Source organism: Anolis carolinensis, chromosome 2, assembly GCF_035594765.1.
Source record: "Anolis carolinensis isolate JA03-04 chromosome 2, rAnoCar3.1.pri, whole genome shotgun sequence".
Taxonomy (NCBI): domain Eukaryota; kingdom Metazoa; phylum Chordata; class Lepidosauria; order Squamata; family Dactyloidae; genus Anolis; species Anolis carolinensis.
This window is the reverse complement of record NC_085842.1, coordinates 4,344,240-4,359,243: the sequence shown is the minus strand read 5'-3', so window position 1 is coordinate 4,359,243 and position 15,004 is coordinate 4,344,240. Positions and strand designations below refer to the sequence as shown.

The 15,004-nt window shown below is 40.1% G+C and overlaps 1 protein-coding gene across 2 annotated transcripts in view; it reads left to right on the top strand.

Annotated features, from left to right (window-relative positions):
- Window positions 1-15,004, top strand: part of LOC103277555 (zinc finger protein 239) — a 22,823-nt gene extending 7,819 nt beyond the window's left edge. The window contains exons 2-4 of one of the 2 annotated variants that reach the window (XM_008123626.3): window positions 413-577; window positions 6,556-6,660; window positions 9,077-15,004. In XM_008123626.3, coding sequence (XP_008121833.2) covers window positions 6,630-6,660; window positions 9,077-10,197 — 1,152 coding nt within the window. In that variant the 5' untranslated portion in view covers window positions 413-577; window positions 6,556-6,629 and the 3' untranslated portion in view covers window positions 10,198-15,004. Of the gene's footprint in view, window positions 1-412; window positions 578-6,555; window positions 6,661-9,073 lie in introns of both variants that reach the window. The other variant, XM_008123625.3, reaches the window with a different exon arrangement.

Below are 15,004 nucleotides of genomic sequence, written 5' to 3'. Positions count from 1 at the left end.
CTGCTCTCAGTCTGTATAGGGCAGGCATCCATCACCGAGATGCTCTGATGTTCCCCCTTTCTTGCACATCAAAGCCCATCAAATGGCCAGCTAATGTCACCTTCCTGGCCCATTTGTCCTTATTTTATGCGACTGCACTGGGGATGTCATGGTAGAATAACATGATTATGACACATGTCCTAACATCAAATATTTACAAATATTTCCAAGCAAGGGCCATGCCCGTGTCTCCGTGTGGGCCTCACTGCTCCCCCCTCAAGCGGCCCCTTTCCTCCCGCCTGCTCCCCCTTTTGTTTGCTTCTCTTGTCTCTCTGGAAACCTGTGCTTCTGCTCTTTGGAGGACAAAAGGCACACCTGCCTCTCTCTGTCGGTCTGCCTGTCTGTCTGTCTGTCTCCTTTTCCCCTCCTGCAGGATCCCAAGTGAAGGGTGTGTCGGACTGGAGAGAAAGAGATGCCGAGGAGAGAAACACGCACGCCGTGCAAGCATCCTCCCCGGCTTTTGTTCATCTGAATGCGAGTGATCTGCCGCCTGCAAAAGGAACAAGGAAGCAGCAAAATCGCCTTCGCCAAATTTCCTGTGAGTATCCAAAACAAGAATACAATGTATCCCTTCCAAAGTAAACATGTTGACATTTCGGGAAGTAATTACAGTCGAGTCTCGTTTATCCAACATAAACGGGCCGGCAGAATGTTGGATAAGCAAATATGTTGGATAATAAGGAGGGATTAAGGAAAAGCCTATTAAACATCAAATTAGGTTGTGATTTTACAAATTAAGCACCAAAACATCACGTTATGTTATACAACAAATTTGACAGAAAAAGTAGTTCAATACGCAGTAATGCTATGTAGTAATTACTGTATTTACAAATTTAGCACCAAAATATCACGATATATTGAAAACATTGACTATAAAAATGCGTTGGATAATCCAGAACGTTGGATAAGCGAGTGTTGGATAAGTGAGACTCTACTGTATGTTGGATAATAAGGAGAGATTAAGGAAAAGCCTATTAAACATCAAATTAGGTTGTGATTTTACAAATTAAGCACCAAAACATCACGTTATGTTATACAACAAATTTGACAGAAAAAGGTAGTTCAATACGCAGTAATGCTATGTAGTAATTACTGTATTTACAAATTTAGCACCAAAATATCACGATATATTGAAAACATTGACTATAAAAATGCGTTGGATAATCCAGAACGTTGGATAATCCAGAACGTTGGATAAGCGAGTGTTGGATAAGTGAGACTCTACTGTATGTTGGATAATAAGGAGGCATTAAGGAAAAGCCTATTAAACATCAAATTAGGTTGTGATTTTACAAATTAAGCACCAAAACATCGTGTTATACAACAAATTTGACAGAAAAAGGTAGTTCAATACGCAGTAATGCTATGTAGTAATGATTGTATTTACAAATTTAGCACCAAAATATCACGATGTATTGAAAACATTGACTACAAAAATGCGTTAGATAATCCAGAAAGTCGGATAAGTGAGACTCTACTGTATATCTATATAAGTGTTAAGTTGTTCTGTAACTAAATCAATTATGACACTGATTTATACAATGCATATACAGTAGAGTCTCACTTATCCAACATAAACGGGCCGGCAGAACATTGGATAAGCGAAAATGTTGGATAATAAGAAGGGATCAATTTGTTGTAAAACATGATGTTTTGGTGCTTAATTTGTAAAATCATAATGCAATTTGATGTTTAATAGGCTTTTCCTTAATCCCTTCTTATTATCCAACATTTTCGCTTATCCAATGTTCTACCGGCCCATTTATGTTGGATAAGCGAGACTCTACTGTATTTACAAATTTAGCACCAAAACATCGCAATGTATTGAAAACATTGACTGCAAAAACTTTGACTACTAAGAAAAACACTACAAATAAAGATAGAATTGCATAGAATGACCTTACAGCAACAACATTGTCGGGAATTAAATCCGTGAAAAGTTCAGTCCTTGCTGCCTAGAGAAACAGCTGTGGATCGTGGCAGGAGGCCGACCGTGTTGAATAATCCAGATTGTTGGATAAGTGAAGGTTGGATAAGTGAGACTGTACTGTAATATGTACAGTAATATTATTGTTAGTATCAGTAGTAACAATAATCTTACCGTACATATTATATGCACTCTATAAATCAGTGTCATACTTGATTTAGTTACAGAACAACTTAACACTTAATAGAGATATATAGATATCTGTTGCTCTATATAAATAACTAGCTTTGCCCGGCCACGCGTTGCTGTGGCTTATGGGAATTCTTTGTTGGCCAGGTGGAATAGCACTGAATAGCCTTGCTGCTTGCAAGCCTGGCCACTTTCTACCTTGCGCAATCCTTGGTTGGCCAGTTTGAATAGCAATTAATAGTCTCGGTGTGGCAGGTATGAATGCTGCAATTAGCCTTGCAGCTTCAAAGCCTGTTTGTTTCCTGCCTGGGAGAATCCTTTGTTGGGAAGTGTTAACTGGCCCTGATTGTTTCCTTTCTGGAATTCCCAATTTCCCTACTTTCAGAGTGTTGCTCTTTATTTACTGTCCTGGTTTTAGAGATTATATTGTTCTGTATTATTATACCGCAGTAATTATTTCATATTACAGCAGAATCTCACTTATCCAACATTCGCTTATCCAATGTTCTGGATTATCCAATACAGTCGGCCTTTTAGTAGTCAATGTTTTTGTAGTCAATGTTTTCAATACACTGTGATGTTTTGGTGCTAAATTCGTAAACACAGTAATTACTACATAGCATTACTGCGCATTGAACTACTTTTTCTGTCAAATTTGTTGTATAACATGATGTTTTGGTGCTTAATTTATAAAATCATAACCTAATTTGATGTTTAATAGACTTCTCCTTAATCCCTTCTTATTATCCAACATATTCGCTTATCCAACCTTCTGCCGGGGTGTTATGTTGGATAAGTGAGACTCTACTGTATATTGATAATCTTATATTATCTTCTTAGAATTGGATTATATGAGGCTCCTTCTACACAGCTGTATAAAATGCACACTGAAGTGGATTATATGGCAGTGTGGACTCAAGATAATCCAGTTCAAAGCAGATAAGATTATAAATGGATAATATAGCTGTGTGGAAGGGCCTTGAGTCTACACTGCCATATAATCCAGTTCAAAACAGATAATCTGTATTTTATAGGCAGTGTGGAAGAGGCCTGATTGAAGAGGCCCTGGGTGCCATTTAATGGCTGAGTGGGTTGCTAGGAGACAAAGTGAGCGAAGCTTAGCCTTCTAACTGGCATCAATGGGGAAAAAAAGAGTTATTCCTCTCCCTTTAATTAGGACTTTATTTTTCTTGGGTTTTTTGATGTCTTAACACAGTCTGGATGACCATGTATTTTGTGGCCAAGTTTTGTGGGTTTGGGTTGTTTAGTTTTTTGTTTACCTTAAAGCAGAAACTATGCAGAACATTTATATAGATATAGATATCTGTTGCTCTATATAAATAATGAAGTAATTATATCCTCAGAAAATGTTGTGCCACTTTTGAGCGCTGACATTGAGAGCGAGTCTTGCAAGGATTAAAAGTAATTTCTCACTGTATAAGAGGGATGCGGTTTGCATTTGGGCTCTATCGATTGCTTTCCTTTTTCAGATTTCCTTTTAGCTGGATGTGTCTCCAACAGTGAGAACAAAGAGGGGTACAAGTGGGCTCTCTCCCTTTTTCGCTTTGTGGAACATCTCATTGGAGAAATTATTTCTGAATGTCAAATGTTTCTTTACTTCTTTCCAAGCTAATATACTGTATATACTTGAGTATAAGCCTAGTTTTTCAGCCCTTTTTTAAGACTGAAAAAAAACCTCCTCGGCTTATACTCGGGTGAAGGTCCTGAGGGGCTTATATTCAGGTCGGCTTATACTCAAGTATATATTGTATATTTATTATTTTCTCTATTAATGATTATTATTACATTTATTATTTTACTCTATTATTGTTGTTACTTTTACATTTATTTTACTCTATTTTATTATTATTACATTTATTATTTTACTGCATTTATTATTATTATTATTGCATTTATTATTATTATTGCATTTATTATTTTACTGCATTTATTATTATTATTATTATTACATTTATTATTTTACTCTATTATTATTGAAAGGATACATAAGCACATTTACATTGAAGAAGATGGAAATAATGATTTAATCAGAGTTGAACAGTCATATCTTAAATTACAGTTTGATGTAAAGATTCAAAAACATTTAAACTACTGATGCCTCAATTAATGTAATTTTATTGGTATTTCAGCTTATACTGGAGTTAATGTTTTCCCAGGTTTTTTGTGGTAAAATTAGGTGCCTTGGCTTATATTCAGGTCGGCTTATACTCGAGTATATACGGTATACAGTGCAACAATATGCACTGGTCAATGGTCAATAAACAAGTATAGAATATAAACTTATATTTAATGAAATACCGTAAGTACAGAATTTACAATTGTAAAGTTGATGTGCCGTACATCAAAATGAATATATATCATTATATGCAGTAGCTCCTTATCGCTTTAAATGGATCCATACAGTCTAGCTGGTACTTGAAATCATCTCACCTGATGATAAATTTTCCCATTATATTATGGGTGATCCCAAAGAACATTCTATACTCGCAGTAAGAACTAACAGAGAGTCACAGAAATACATAAATTCACAGACACTGTGAGTATACGGATATGTATATAAACTTTTGAATTTGAAATCTTAAAACTTTTGATCTTGTTATAGCCACTGTATGTTCCTTTTGTTCAGTACCCATCAGAGAAAAAAGATATAGGAATACAAACTTGAGAGAAGAATGTAAAGGGCGAATGTACAATTTTGAGTACTTATGTCAGAGTTATAACTGTATTTGTGTGGATATGTTATGTGCTCCTGTTAATTCATTATAATTTTCTCAGATGAATTCACCTGAGGAAGACTGAGAGTTGAAACCGGTTGTGTGTTCTACATGCTCTTCATTTCAACTGATTGATTTCATAAGGGGCAAATTTATGTATAGAGCCAGCATTGTTCGGTTATATATTCATTTTGATGTACGGAGCATCAGCATTATAATTGTAAATTCTGTACTTATTGTAATTCATTAAATATCTTATATATATATAAATGTAATGTGATGTTTTACTATGGAGTAAACAACAAAACCACTGAACCAAATCACACCAAATTTAGCCACAAAAGACATAGTCATCCAGTCTATGTCTTTCAAAGAAAAAAAAACCCTAGAAAAATAAAGTCCAAATTAGAGGAAGAGGAAGAACTGTGTTTTCCCCTTGCTGCAAGTTAGAAGGGTAGGCTCCGCCCACTTCATCTCCTAGCAACCCACTCAGCCAGAATGGTGCCCAGGGCCTCTTCACTCAGGCCTCTTCCACACTGCCTATAAAATACAGATTATCTGATTTGAACTGGATTATATGGCAGTGTAGACTCAAGGCCCTTCCACACCCAGAATGCCAAGGCAGATAATCTACAGTATCTGCTTTGAACTGGATTATCTTGAGTCCACACTGCCATATAACTCAGTTCAGTGTGGATTTTATACAGCTGTGTAGAAGGGGCCTCATATAATCCAGTTCTAAGCAGATAATATAAGGTTATAAATATAATATATAATAATTGTTGTGGTATAATACAGAACAATATAATCTCTAAAATCAGGACAGTAAATAAAGAGCAACACTCTGACAACAGAGAAATTCCAGACAGGCAACAATCAGGGCCAGCTAACACCTCCCAACAAAGGATTCCCCCAAGCAGGAAGTAGACAGGCTTTGAGGCTGCAAGGCTATTCACTGCTATTCCACCTGGCCAACAAATGATTCCCATAAGCCACAGCAATGTGTGGCCGGGCACAGCTAGTAAGTTTATATTTTACTAGCTGTGCCTGGCCACGCATTGCTGTGGTGTTGGTGAGAAATTGTTGAGGTAGTGGTGGTACTGAATGTCTGTTGTATGGTTGTCTTTATGTTTAGTATGCACACTGAAGTGGATTATATGGCAGTGTGGAGTCAAGATAATCCAGTTCAAAGCAGATAATATAAGATTCTAAATGGGTTATATAGTTGTGTGGAAGGGCCTTGAGTCTACACTGCCATATAATCCAGTTAAAATCTGATAATCTGTGGAAGAGGCCTAAGTGAGGCCTAACTGTGCCTGTCCCCTGAGCTGAGTAGGTTGCTAGGAGACCAAGTGGGCGGAGCTTATCCTTCTAACTGGCAGCAATTGGATTAAAACTATTATTCCTCTCCCTGTAATTAGGACTTTATTTTTCTTTTCTTTTTGTTGTATCAACCTAGAGGCGTGAATGATGGGTTGTGTTGTCAAATTTCAAGGTTGGGGGGCCTGTAGTTTTGTTGTTTTGTCCGCTGCCCTGATGCCATCCCTCTTTTATATATATAGATACCTGTTTATTGACCATTGACCAGTGCATATCATTGTACTTGAGGGTATGTAGTTTGGTGTGTAACTAGGAACCCATTTACTTAATCTTTACGTCTTTCAGCATCTTGTGACCTTTCCGAAGGTGTCTGTGAAACTTGCAGAGAAGGAATAGGGTCACCCTATAAGGAAGTCAGGATGGAGGATGACGGGAGCATGGCTTCTCTGGGTAAGGATTCCTTTTGTCTTCTTTGGGTTGCTCCTGAAAGGCCAATGTCCTGTGCTTATCCTGTGCCTCCAAAATATATAGAGGATAAGGGTTTATTCCAAATATCCCACTGTTCATGTGTTCAGGAGCCTTACTTTTATTATTGTTGGGATTTGAGAGAGAGAGACATTGAATAAGGTGAAACAATAACTGTCTGTTTATTTGTCACTGGTGAGGTATGTAAGCGACAGCATGATGGTTTCAGTAACAGATGCTTGGTGGTTACAACAATGGCTTTTGATTGTTCTTATACTTTTGATGTTACTTATACATCAATTTCTGTGAGACTTTGTTCGATATAGTTCGTCAGGCCTTTCCTTCCTAAAAGGTTCTTTCTATATCTATACACATAATAAAAGTTAAAAATGTGTATGTGTGTATGTGGCAGATGTGTCCACTTACACAGACAGCCTCCCACCTCCACAAACAGCTCTAGTTCCCCCTGAGACACCAATGGCCCTCCTTCCACTGACATTGCAGGTTATAGTGACCGCCATGAACATGTAGCCCAAACCCTACCAATGTCCTCCCCAAACATTACGGCCCACCACCCAAGGAATGCTTTCATTCGGGGACCATTTCATCCTAGATGTTAGTGTTTCCTCCACCACAGGCAGGCATCCCAGGATACCTTTATCTCTCCATTGCTGTGGAATTTGCATGACCCTGCCCACTGCTTCTCCCTTAACCCTTTCCTACTCTTTTCAACTCTGTCTGCATAACAGAGCAGAACTGAGCAGCAGCTAAACATACTGGAGGAGTTTGGGGGATTGACTCCACATGATGGAAGTTGTAGTTCACCCTGCATCAAGTCAGAACACTGTGACCCCCACTGACCATGGACCTGGACCACATTGGGCACACAGAACCCCCATGACCAAAGAAAAACGCTGGAGACGTTTGGGGGGATTTATAGGAGTTGTAGTTCACCTACACCCAGAACACACTATGAACCCAAACCCAGAGAGCACTACAGCCAGATGTCGTATCTGGGCCAAACTTACAGCTGTTGTAGGCACTGGTATTTATAGTTCACCTACAATCAAAGAGCACTCTGGACCCCACCAGTGATGGCCCTGGAACTAATTTGGCACACAGAACCCCCATGACCAATAAAAAATATTGGAGGTCTTGGGGGGGATTTATAGGAGTTGTAGTTCACCTACATCCAGAGTGCACTATGAACCCAAACAATTCAGAGAGCACTACAGCCAGATGGCAACGTATCTGGACCAAACTTGGCACACAGACCCAACAGGGAGGATTGACCCACGATTCTGGGAATTGTAGTTCACCCGCACTAAACTGAGAATATCTAACATCCAAAAATGAATCATGCCTTTTTCAAATAACCCAGGCATCGTTGGGTCCCCAAGCTAATAATTTTATATAGAGTTCCGGATATCCGACATAAACGGGCAGGCCAAATGTTGGATAACTGAAACTGTTGGATAATAGTGAGGCCCTTTTATCCTTCCTGGCAAGCCGGATGCTTAGCTGGAAGGGAGGAGACTTTTCCCTCCCAACAAGCACCCAGCTTGAAGAGGCCCGCTGCTGCCTAGAAAAACAGCTGTTTTTCTAGGCAGCAATGCACAGCGGGCCTCTCCAAGCACTGGGTGCTTGCCGGGAGGGAAAAGTCTGCACTGGTCGCTTCTCGTCCCTCCTGGCAAGCACCGGGCTTGCAGAGGCCCACTGTGCGTTCCTGTTTTTCTAGACAGCAACCCGCAGCGGGCCTCTCCAAGCCCGGTGCTTGGCCGAGAGGGAGGAGGCTTTTCCATCCCATCGAGCACCCGGCTTGGAGAGGCCCACTGCTGCCTAGAAAAACAGCTGTTTTTCTAGGCAGCAATGTGCAGGGGGCCTCTTTTAGTACTGGGTGCTTGCTGGGAGGGAAAAGTCTGCACCAGCTGCATCTCCTCCCTCCTGGCAAGCACCCGGCTTGGAGAAGCCCCTGTGTGTTGCTGCCTAGAAAAACAGCAATATACAGCAGGCCTCTGCAAGTGCTGGGCACCCGCCGGAAGGGGTGAGACGCCGGCACATCAGATAATACAGTGTGTTGGATAAGCGGAAGTGGGATAACCAGAACTCTACTGTAAATGGATTCTGTTACTCCGTCACCTGGAAGGAAAGGGGTCTGGTTCTTCTTCCTAGTAAATAGGGCAATTGATCCAAACAGATGCTATTTGCTGTGATAATAGCGTGCTCCAAAGGGAATGTTTATTTCACCAAGGCTTATTATTTATTTATTTATTTATTTGCAACATTTATACCCCGCCCTTCTCACCCGAGGAAAGTGTGTGAGTGCTTGGGGGGGGGGGGGGGTCTTGGTGGTAAAGAAGGGATTGTTACTAATCAGATCTTTCTCTTTTTCCTCAAGAAGACAAGCTGGAGAGTGAGACCTATCAGGAGCCAATGGTGAGATCCTGTGACATAACCAAGCTTGACATGGAAAAAGAAAAACTTGGAAATCAGAGGAGACCAAAAACTCAGAAAGGAAATTGGTCAAGGGATAGGAAGAACGTTGCTTCTCGGGGTGCTTATCCCCCTGAACTTCTGAACTTGCGGTCAAAACTATTCCAGTGTTCTCTGTGTTGGAAAATATGCAGAGACAAATGGGAGTTCAATACACACTACAGGATCCACACAGGGGAGAAGCCATTCAGATGCACGGAATGTGGAAAGGCCTTCAGTCAGAGTGGACAGCTTTCTACACACCAGAGAGTACACACAGGGGAGAAACCGTATAAGTGCCTGGACTGTGGCAAGAGCTTCTCTCATAGTAGCGTTTTACGTTCACATCAAAGAACTCACACGGGGGAGAAACCCTATGTTTGCATAGAGTGTGGTAAGTGTTTCAGTCAGAGCTCAAACTTGCGGTCACATATAAAAACCCACACAGAGGAGAAACCATATAAATGCATGTATTGTGGGAAGAGCTTCAGCCAGAGCTCACATCTTAATTCCCATCAAGTAACCCACACAGACGAAAAACCGAAAAAATGCTTAGAATGTGGAAAGAGCTTCTCTTCTAGCCAGTCATTGCGCTCACATGTAAAAACTCACACCGGAGAGAAACCATATAGTTGCATGGAGTGCGGTAAGAGCTTCAGCTGGAGCGGACATCTGCTCGCACATCTCCGAACTCACACGGGGGAGAAGCCATACCCGTGTATGGAATGTGGGAAGAGCTTCAGCCAGAGTGGAAATCTGCGCTCACACCAAAGAACCCACACAGGAGAGAAACCCTACAAATGCATAGAATGCGGAAAGAGCTTCTGTCAGAGTGCACACCTACACACCCACCAAAAAACTCACACGGGAGAGAAATCGTATATATGCACGGAATGTGGAAAGAGCTTCAGGGAAAGCGGGCACCTCCATTTACACCTGAGGACTCACACAGGGGAAAAAGCGTATCAGTGCATGGAGTGTGGGAAAAGGTTCAGCCAGAGTTCACATCGACGTACTCATCAGAAAACCCATATGAGGAACAAAACATGAATATGCCTGTCATTTTCATGTTTATGAATTATTATTGACACAAAGACATAGTCTGACACAGCAAACAAGATCTATATGCTGGATTTTGTATCACAAAATCACAAGTCGAACACTTCCCAAGCGTCTAGGACTGTGTGATGTAATTTCGGATGATGCGTACAGGTCCCAGTAAGGTGGCCTTTTGCACTTGACAGATGGTAATTTTGTCAATGTTTATTGTTTCCAAATGCTGGCTGAGATCTTTTGGCACGGCACCACTGGGACCACCTGTACTGGTTTATGCCAGAGCATTTGCAGTTCGATCTTGAGGTCCTGATAACGCCTGAGTTTTTCCTGTTGTTTTTCATCAGTCCGACTGTCACCTTTTATAACATTTTTCTTTTCCACAACCGTGAGGTCTGATGTGTTGTGTTCCAAAACTTTGTCTGCCTGGATTCAAGACTATCTTGAAGAAAAGAGCATCATGCTAGATGAATAGAAAGGCAACGAACAGACAAGCAGGGGCACAAAAGACCGGTTATTAATTGACAAAATGATTCTGGAGAACTGTAAAAGCCAAAAAAACTAATCTCCATGTGACGTGGATTGACTACAACAAGGCCTTTGACTCACTCCCACACAGCTGGATCATCAAGTGCCTGGATGCCATCGGGATTTGTAAAAAGGTTGGCACTTTTATTGAAAATATGATGGAGCACTGGAAAACAGTTCAGTTTGTTGAAAATGAAAGCTACGGACTTGTCAACATCAGAAGAGGAATTTTCCAGGGAGACTCACTATCCCCACTGCTTTTCATTATTGCCATGATCCCTCTGTCAACTATTATTATTATTATTATTATTATTATTATTATTATTATTATTATTATATTTATTCACAACATTTCTACCCCACCCTTCTCACCCGAGGGGACTCAGGGCGGCTTAAAAACAACAGACAAAATTCAATGCCAAACAGATCAATAAAAACAGCAACACATTTAAAGCATTAACAATAATCCATAAAATACATTAGTCAAACTTAAAACATATAGTTACTTAAAACATATAGTTACCATTCTTCCAAGGAACCATTGCACATAAACCTAAGTTTATACTTTGGTTTATCTTTCCTGAAGGAGATACTACAGACAGCAACTATATAGGTTCTCCACATCTTCAGGGTTGACCCTAGACTCCTGTGAAAAAAACCATTAATACTAATTTTTTTAATCCTGAGGAAACACCTCTTGAGGAATCTCTAGATCCTCCAGATCTATTCTAGGGTCATGGGTCATGTTGACCGTAGAGTGGAGCTGGAAGATCGTGAAATTCTGAGAGAAAACATAATAATGAAATTCACACGATAAACACTTGGGGTGTGTACATTCATTATTAGAAGGACAATGACTTACCGTATATACTCGAGTACAAGCCGATTCGAATATAAGCTGAGGCGTCTAATTTTACCACATATAACTGGGAAAATTTATTGACTTGAGTATAAGACGAGGGTGGGAAATAAAGCAGCTACTAGTACAACCCTAAACGGTTTCTAGTACAGTATGGTTCCGGCCCAGTCTGCCTGTCCAAATGTCCCCTTATGAACCACCTTGAAGTCTAAGATCATCTGGGGAGGCTCTACTCTTGGTCCCACCTTCTTTGCAAGCTCGATTGTAAGGACGAAAGATAGGGCCTTCTCAGTTGTGGAGCTCCCTTCCAAGTGCTATTCGATCAGCCCCCTCCCTCCTGGCCTTCAGAAAGAGGGTTTTTTCGTGTCAGGAGCCACCGGAGTTGCTTCTGGAGTGAGAGAATTGGCCGTCTGCAAGGACGTTGCCCAGGGGATGCCCAGATGTTTTGATGTTTTACCATCCTTGTGGGAGGCTTCTCTCATGTCTCCACATGGAGCTGGAGCTGATAGAGGGAGCTCATCCACACTCTCCTCGAGTGGGATTCGAACCTGGCAGCTTCCAGGTCAGCAACCCAACCTTCAAGTCACAAGGCTTTTATCCCCTAGGCTACCGGAGGCTCCTAGAAAGAGAGATAAAACTTGGTTTTGGGAGCAGGCCTTTGAGAAACAGTACAGTGCATCAAATTTACTGGAAATCGTGCAATTGATTATGGAACGGCTTTAGACCTTGCCTTTGGGTGACGTGTCTCAACATTGGATTGTGTCTTTTAACTATGTTTTTATGTATGTTCAATTTTAATTTAATCTTATTTCATGTTTTAGGCACTATGACATTTGTAAGCCGCCTTGAGTCCCCCCCAGGGGTAGAGAAAGGTGGGATATAAATATGGTAAATAAATAAATAGTACATTTCAAAAATAAAAATAGATACCAATAGAATTACATTGATTGAGGCATCAGTAAGTTCAATGTTTTGGAATACAGTAGAGTCTCACTTATCCAACATAAACGGGCTGGCAGAACGTTGGATAAGCGAATATGTTGGATAATAAGGAGGGATTAAGGAAAAGCCTATTAAACATCAAATTAAGTTATGCTTTTACTAATTAAGCACCAAAACATCATATTAGACCACAAATTTGACAGAAAAAGTAGTTCAATACGCAGTAATGCTATGTAGAAATTACTGTATTTACAAACTTGGCACCAAAATATCACGATGTATTGAAAACATTGACTACAAAAAAGCGTTGGATAATCCAGAACGTTGGATAAGCGAGCGTTGGATAAGTGAGACTCTACTGTAATCAGAGTTGGACAGTCTTATCTTATTGTATTCTTATTATCTTAAATTAGTTTAAGCAAAAATGTTGGATAATAAGGAGGGATTAAGAAAAAACCTATTAAATGTCAAATTACGTTTTGATTTTACAAATTAAGCACCAAAATATCATGCTTTACAACAAACTTACAGAAAAAGCAGTTCAATACACCGTAATGTTATGCAGTAATTATTGTATTTACGAATTTAGCACCAAAACATTGCAATGTATTGAAAACATTGACTACAAAAACACTGACTACTAAAAGGCAGACTGCGTTGGATAATACAGAACGTTGGATAAGCGAGACTCTACTGTACCTATATACTCAAGTACAAGCCAACCAGGACCCTCACTCGAATATAAGCCGAGTGGGGTTTTTTCAGCCCTTAAAATATCTGAAAAAACTCGGCTTATACTTGAGTATATACGGTATATAACATGCTACTACCAAAGCTATTATTGCTATGACTTCCACAACGAATACTTTCAACAATGCAAATTGGATAACTTGGACTGGGTCTACACTGCCAAACAATGCAGTTTGAATTGTGTTGTGGTGTCAATCCAATCCAGGAGGATAAGCCAATCCCAGGAGGACTTTCCTTGGAAATTATTTTTGCTATAGTAAAAACGTGTTTAATTTACATGGATGCAGCATTCAAAGGCAATGAATGCACAAAATCCTCTTTGCAAGGGTAAGACTATTATCGAGTGCCATGTGATTATGTAATGAAAGTTGTCTAGGCTGTTTAGTTTCTTGGCAAGTTCCGGAAATAGGTTATTTATTTAAATTATTTTTATTTCTACTTCATAATCCATTTTGCTACTGTTATGAATCATAATGTAAATATCTGATATACAGGGTATGTTTTCATTCATTGGACCACATTTCGCACAAATATCCGATACACCCAAATTTGAATACTGGTGGGGTTGGTTTTGTCATTTGGGAGTTGTAGTTGCTGGGATTTATAGTTAACCTACAATCAAAGAGCATTCTGAACTCCACCAACAATGGAACTGAACCAAACTTGGCACACAGAACTCTTATCTATATATATAAAAGAGTGATGGAATCCTGGCGACCGCCAAAACAACAAAACTAAACACCCCACAACCTCGAAAATTGACAACACAACCCCTCATCCATGCCTCTACGTTCATACAACAAAAAGAAAAGAAAAATAAAGTACTAATTAGAGGGAGAGGAATAATTGTTTTTATCCAATTGCTGCCAGTTAGAAGGATAAGCTCCGCCCACTTGGTCTCCTAGCAACCCACTCACCCAGGGACAGGCAGAGTAAGGCCTCACTTAGGCCTCTTCCACACTGCCTATAAAATACAAATTATCAGATTTTAACTGGATTAGTTGGCAGTGTAGACTCAAGGCCCTTCCACACAGCTATATAACCCATTTATTATCTGCTTTGCACTGGATTATCTGGACTCCACACCTTTACCCTTTACCCTAACTACCACCAATTCCCCAATACTTTATTTCCCATCCCACCATACTTCGCCACAGCAATGCATGGCTGGGCACAGCTAGTGATCATAGAAAATACTGAAAGGGTTTGGTGGGCATTGACCTCGAGTTTTGGAGTTGTAGTTCACCTGCATCCAAAGGGCACTTTGGACTCCAAACAATGATGGATCTGGACCAAACTTGTCACAAATACTCAATATGCCCAAATGTGAACACTGGTGGAGTTTGGGTAAAATAGACCTTAACATTTAGGAGTTGTAATTGCTGGGATTTATAGTTCACCTACGATCAAGGAGCCCCTTGAACCCCACCAACGATAGAATTGGGCCAAACTTCCCACATAGAACCCCCATGACAATAGAAAATACTAGAAGGATTTGGGTTCCTAAGACCATCAGAAATATGTGATAATTATAGGTTATTTTCCACATACCCAGTATGTTCCATACGTTCTACCCTGATTCAATCCAGAAGCTGGTCATTTCTCGAGGACAAGAAGTGAAATAGTTAAGCTATATGTGAACAAGCATTCATTGATTTCTATATTGGTGTTAAAACTTTGCGTAAAGGACACCGAGACATTAAAATAAAAGTTAAAGTGACTCCA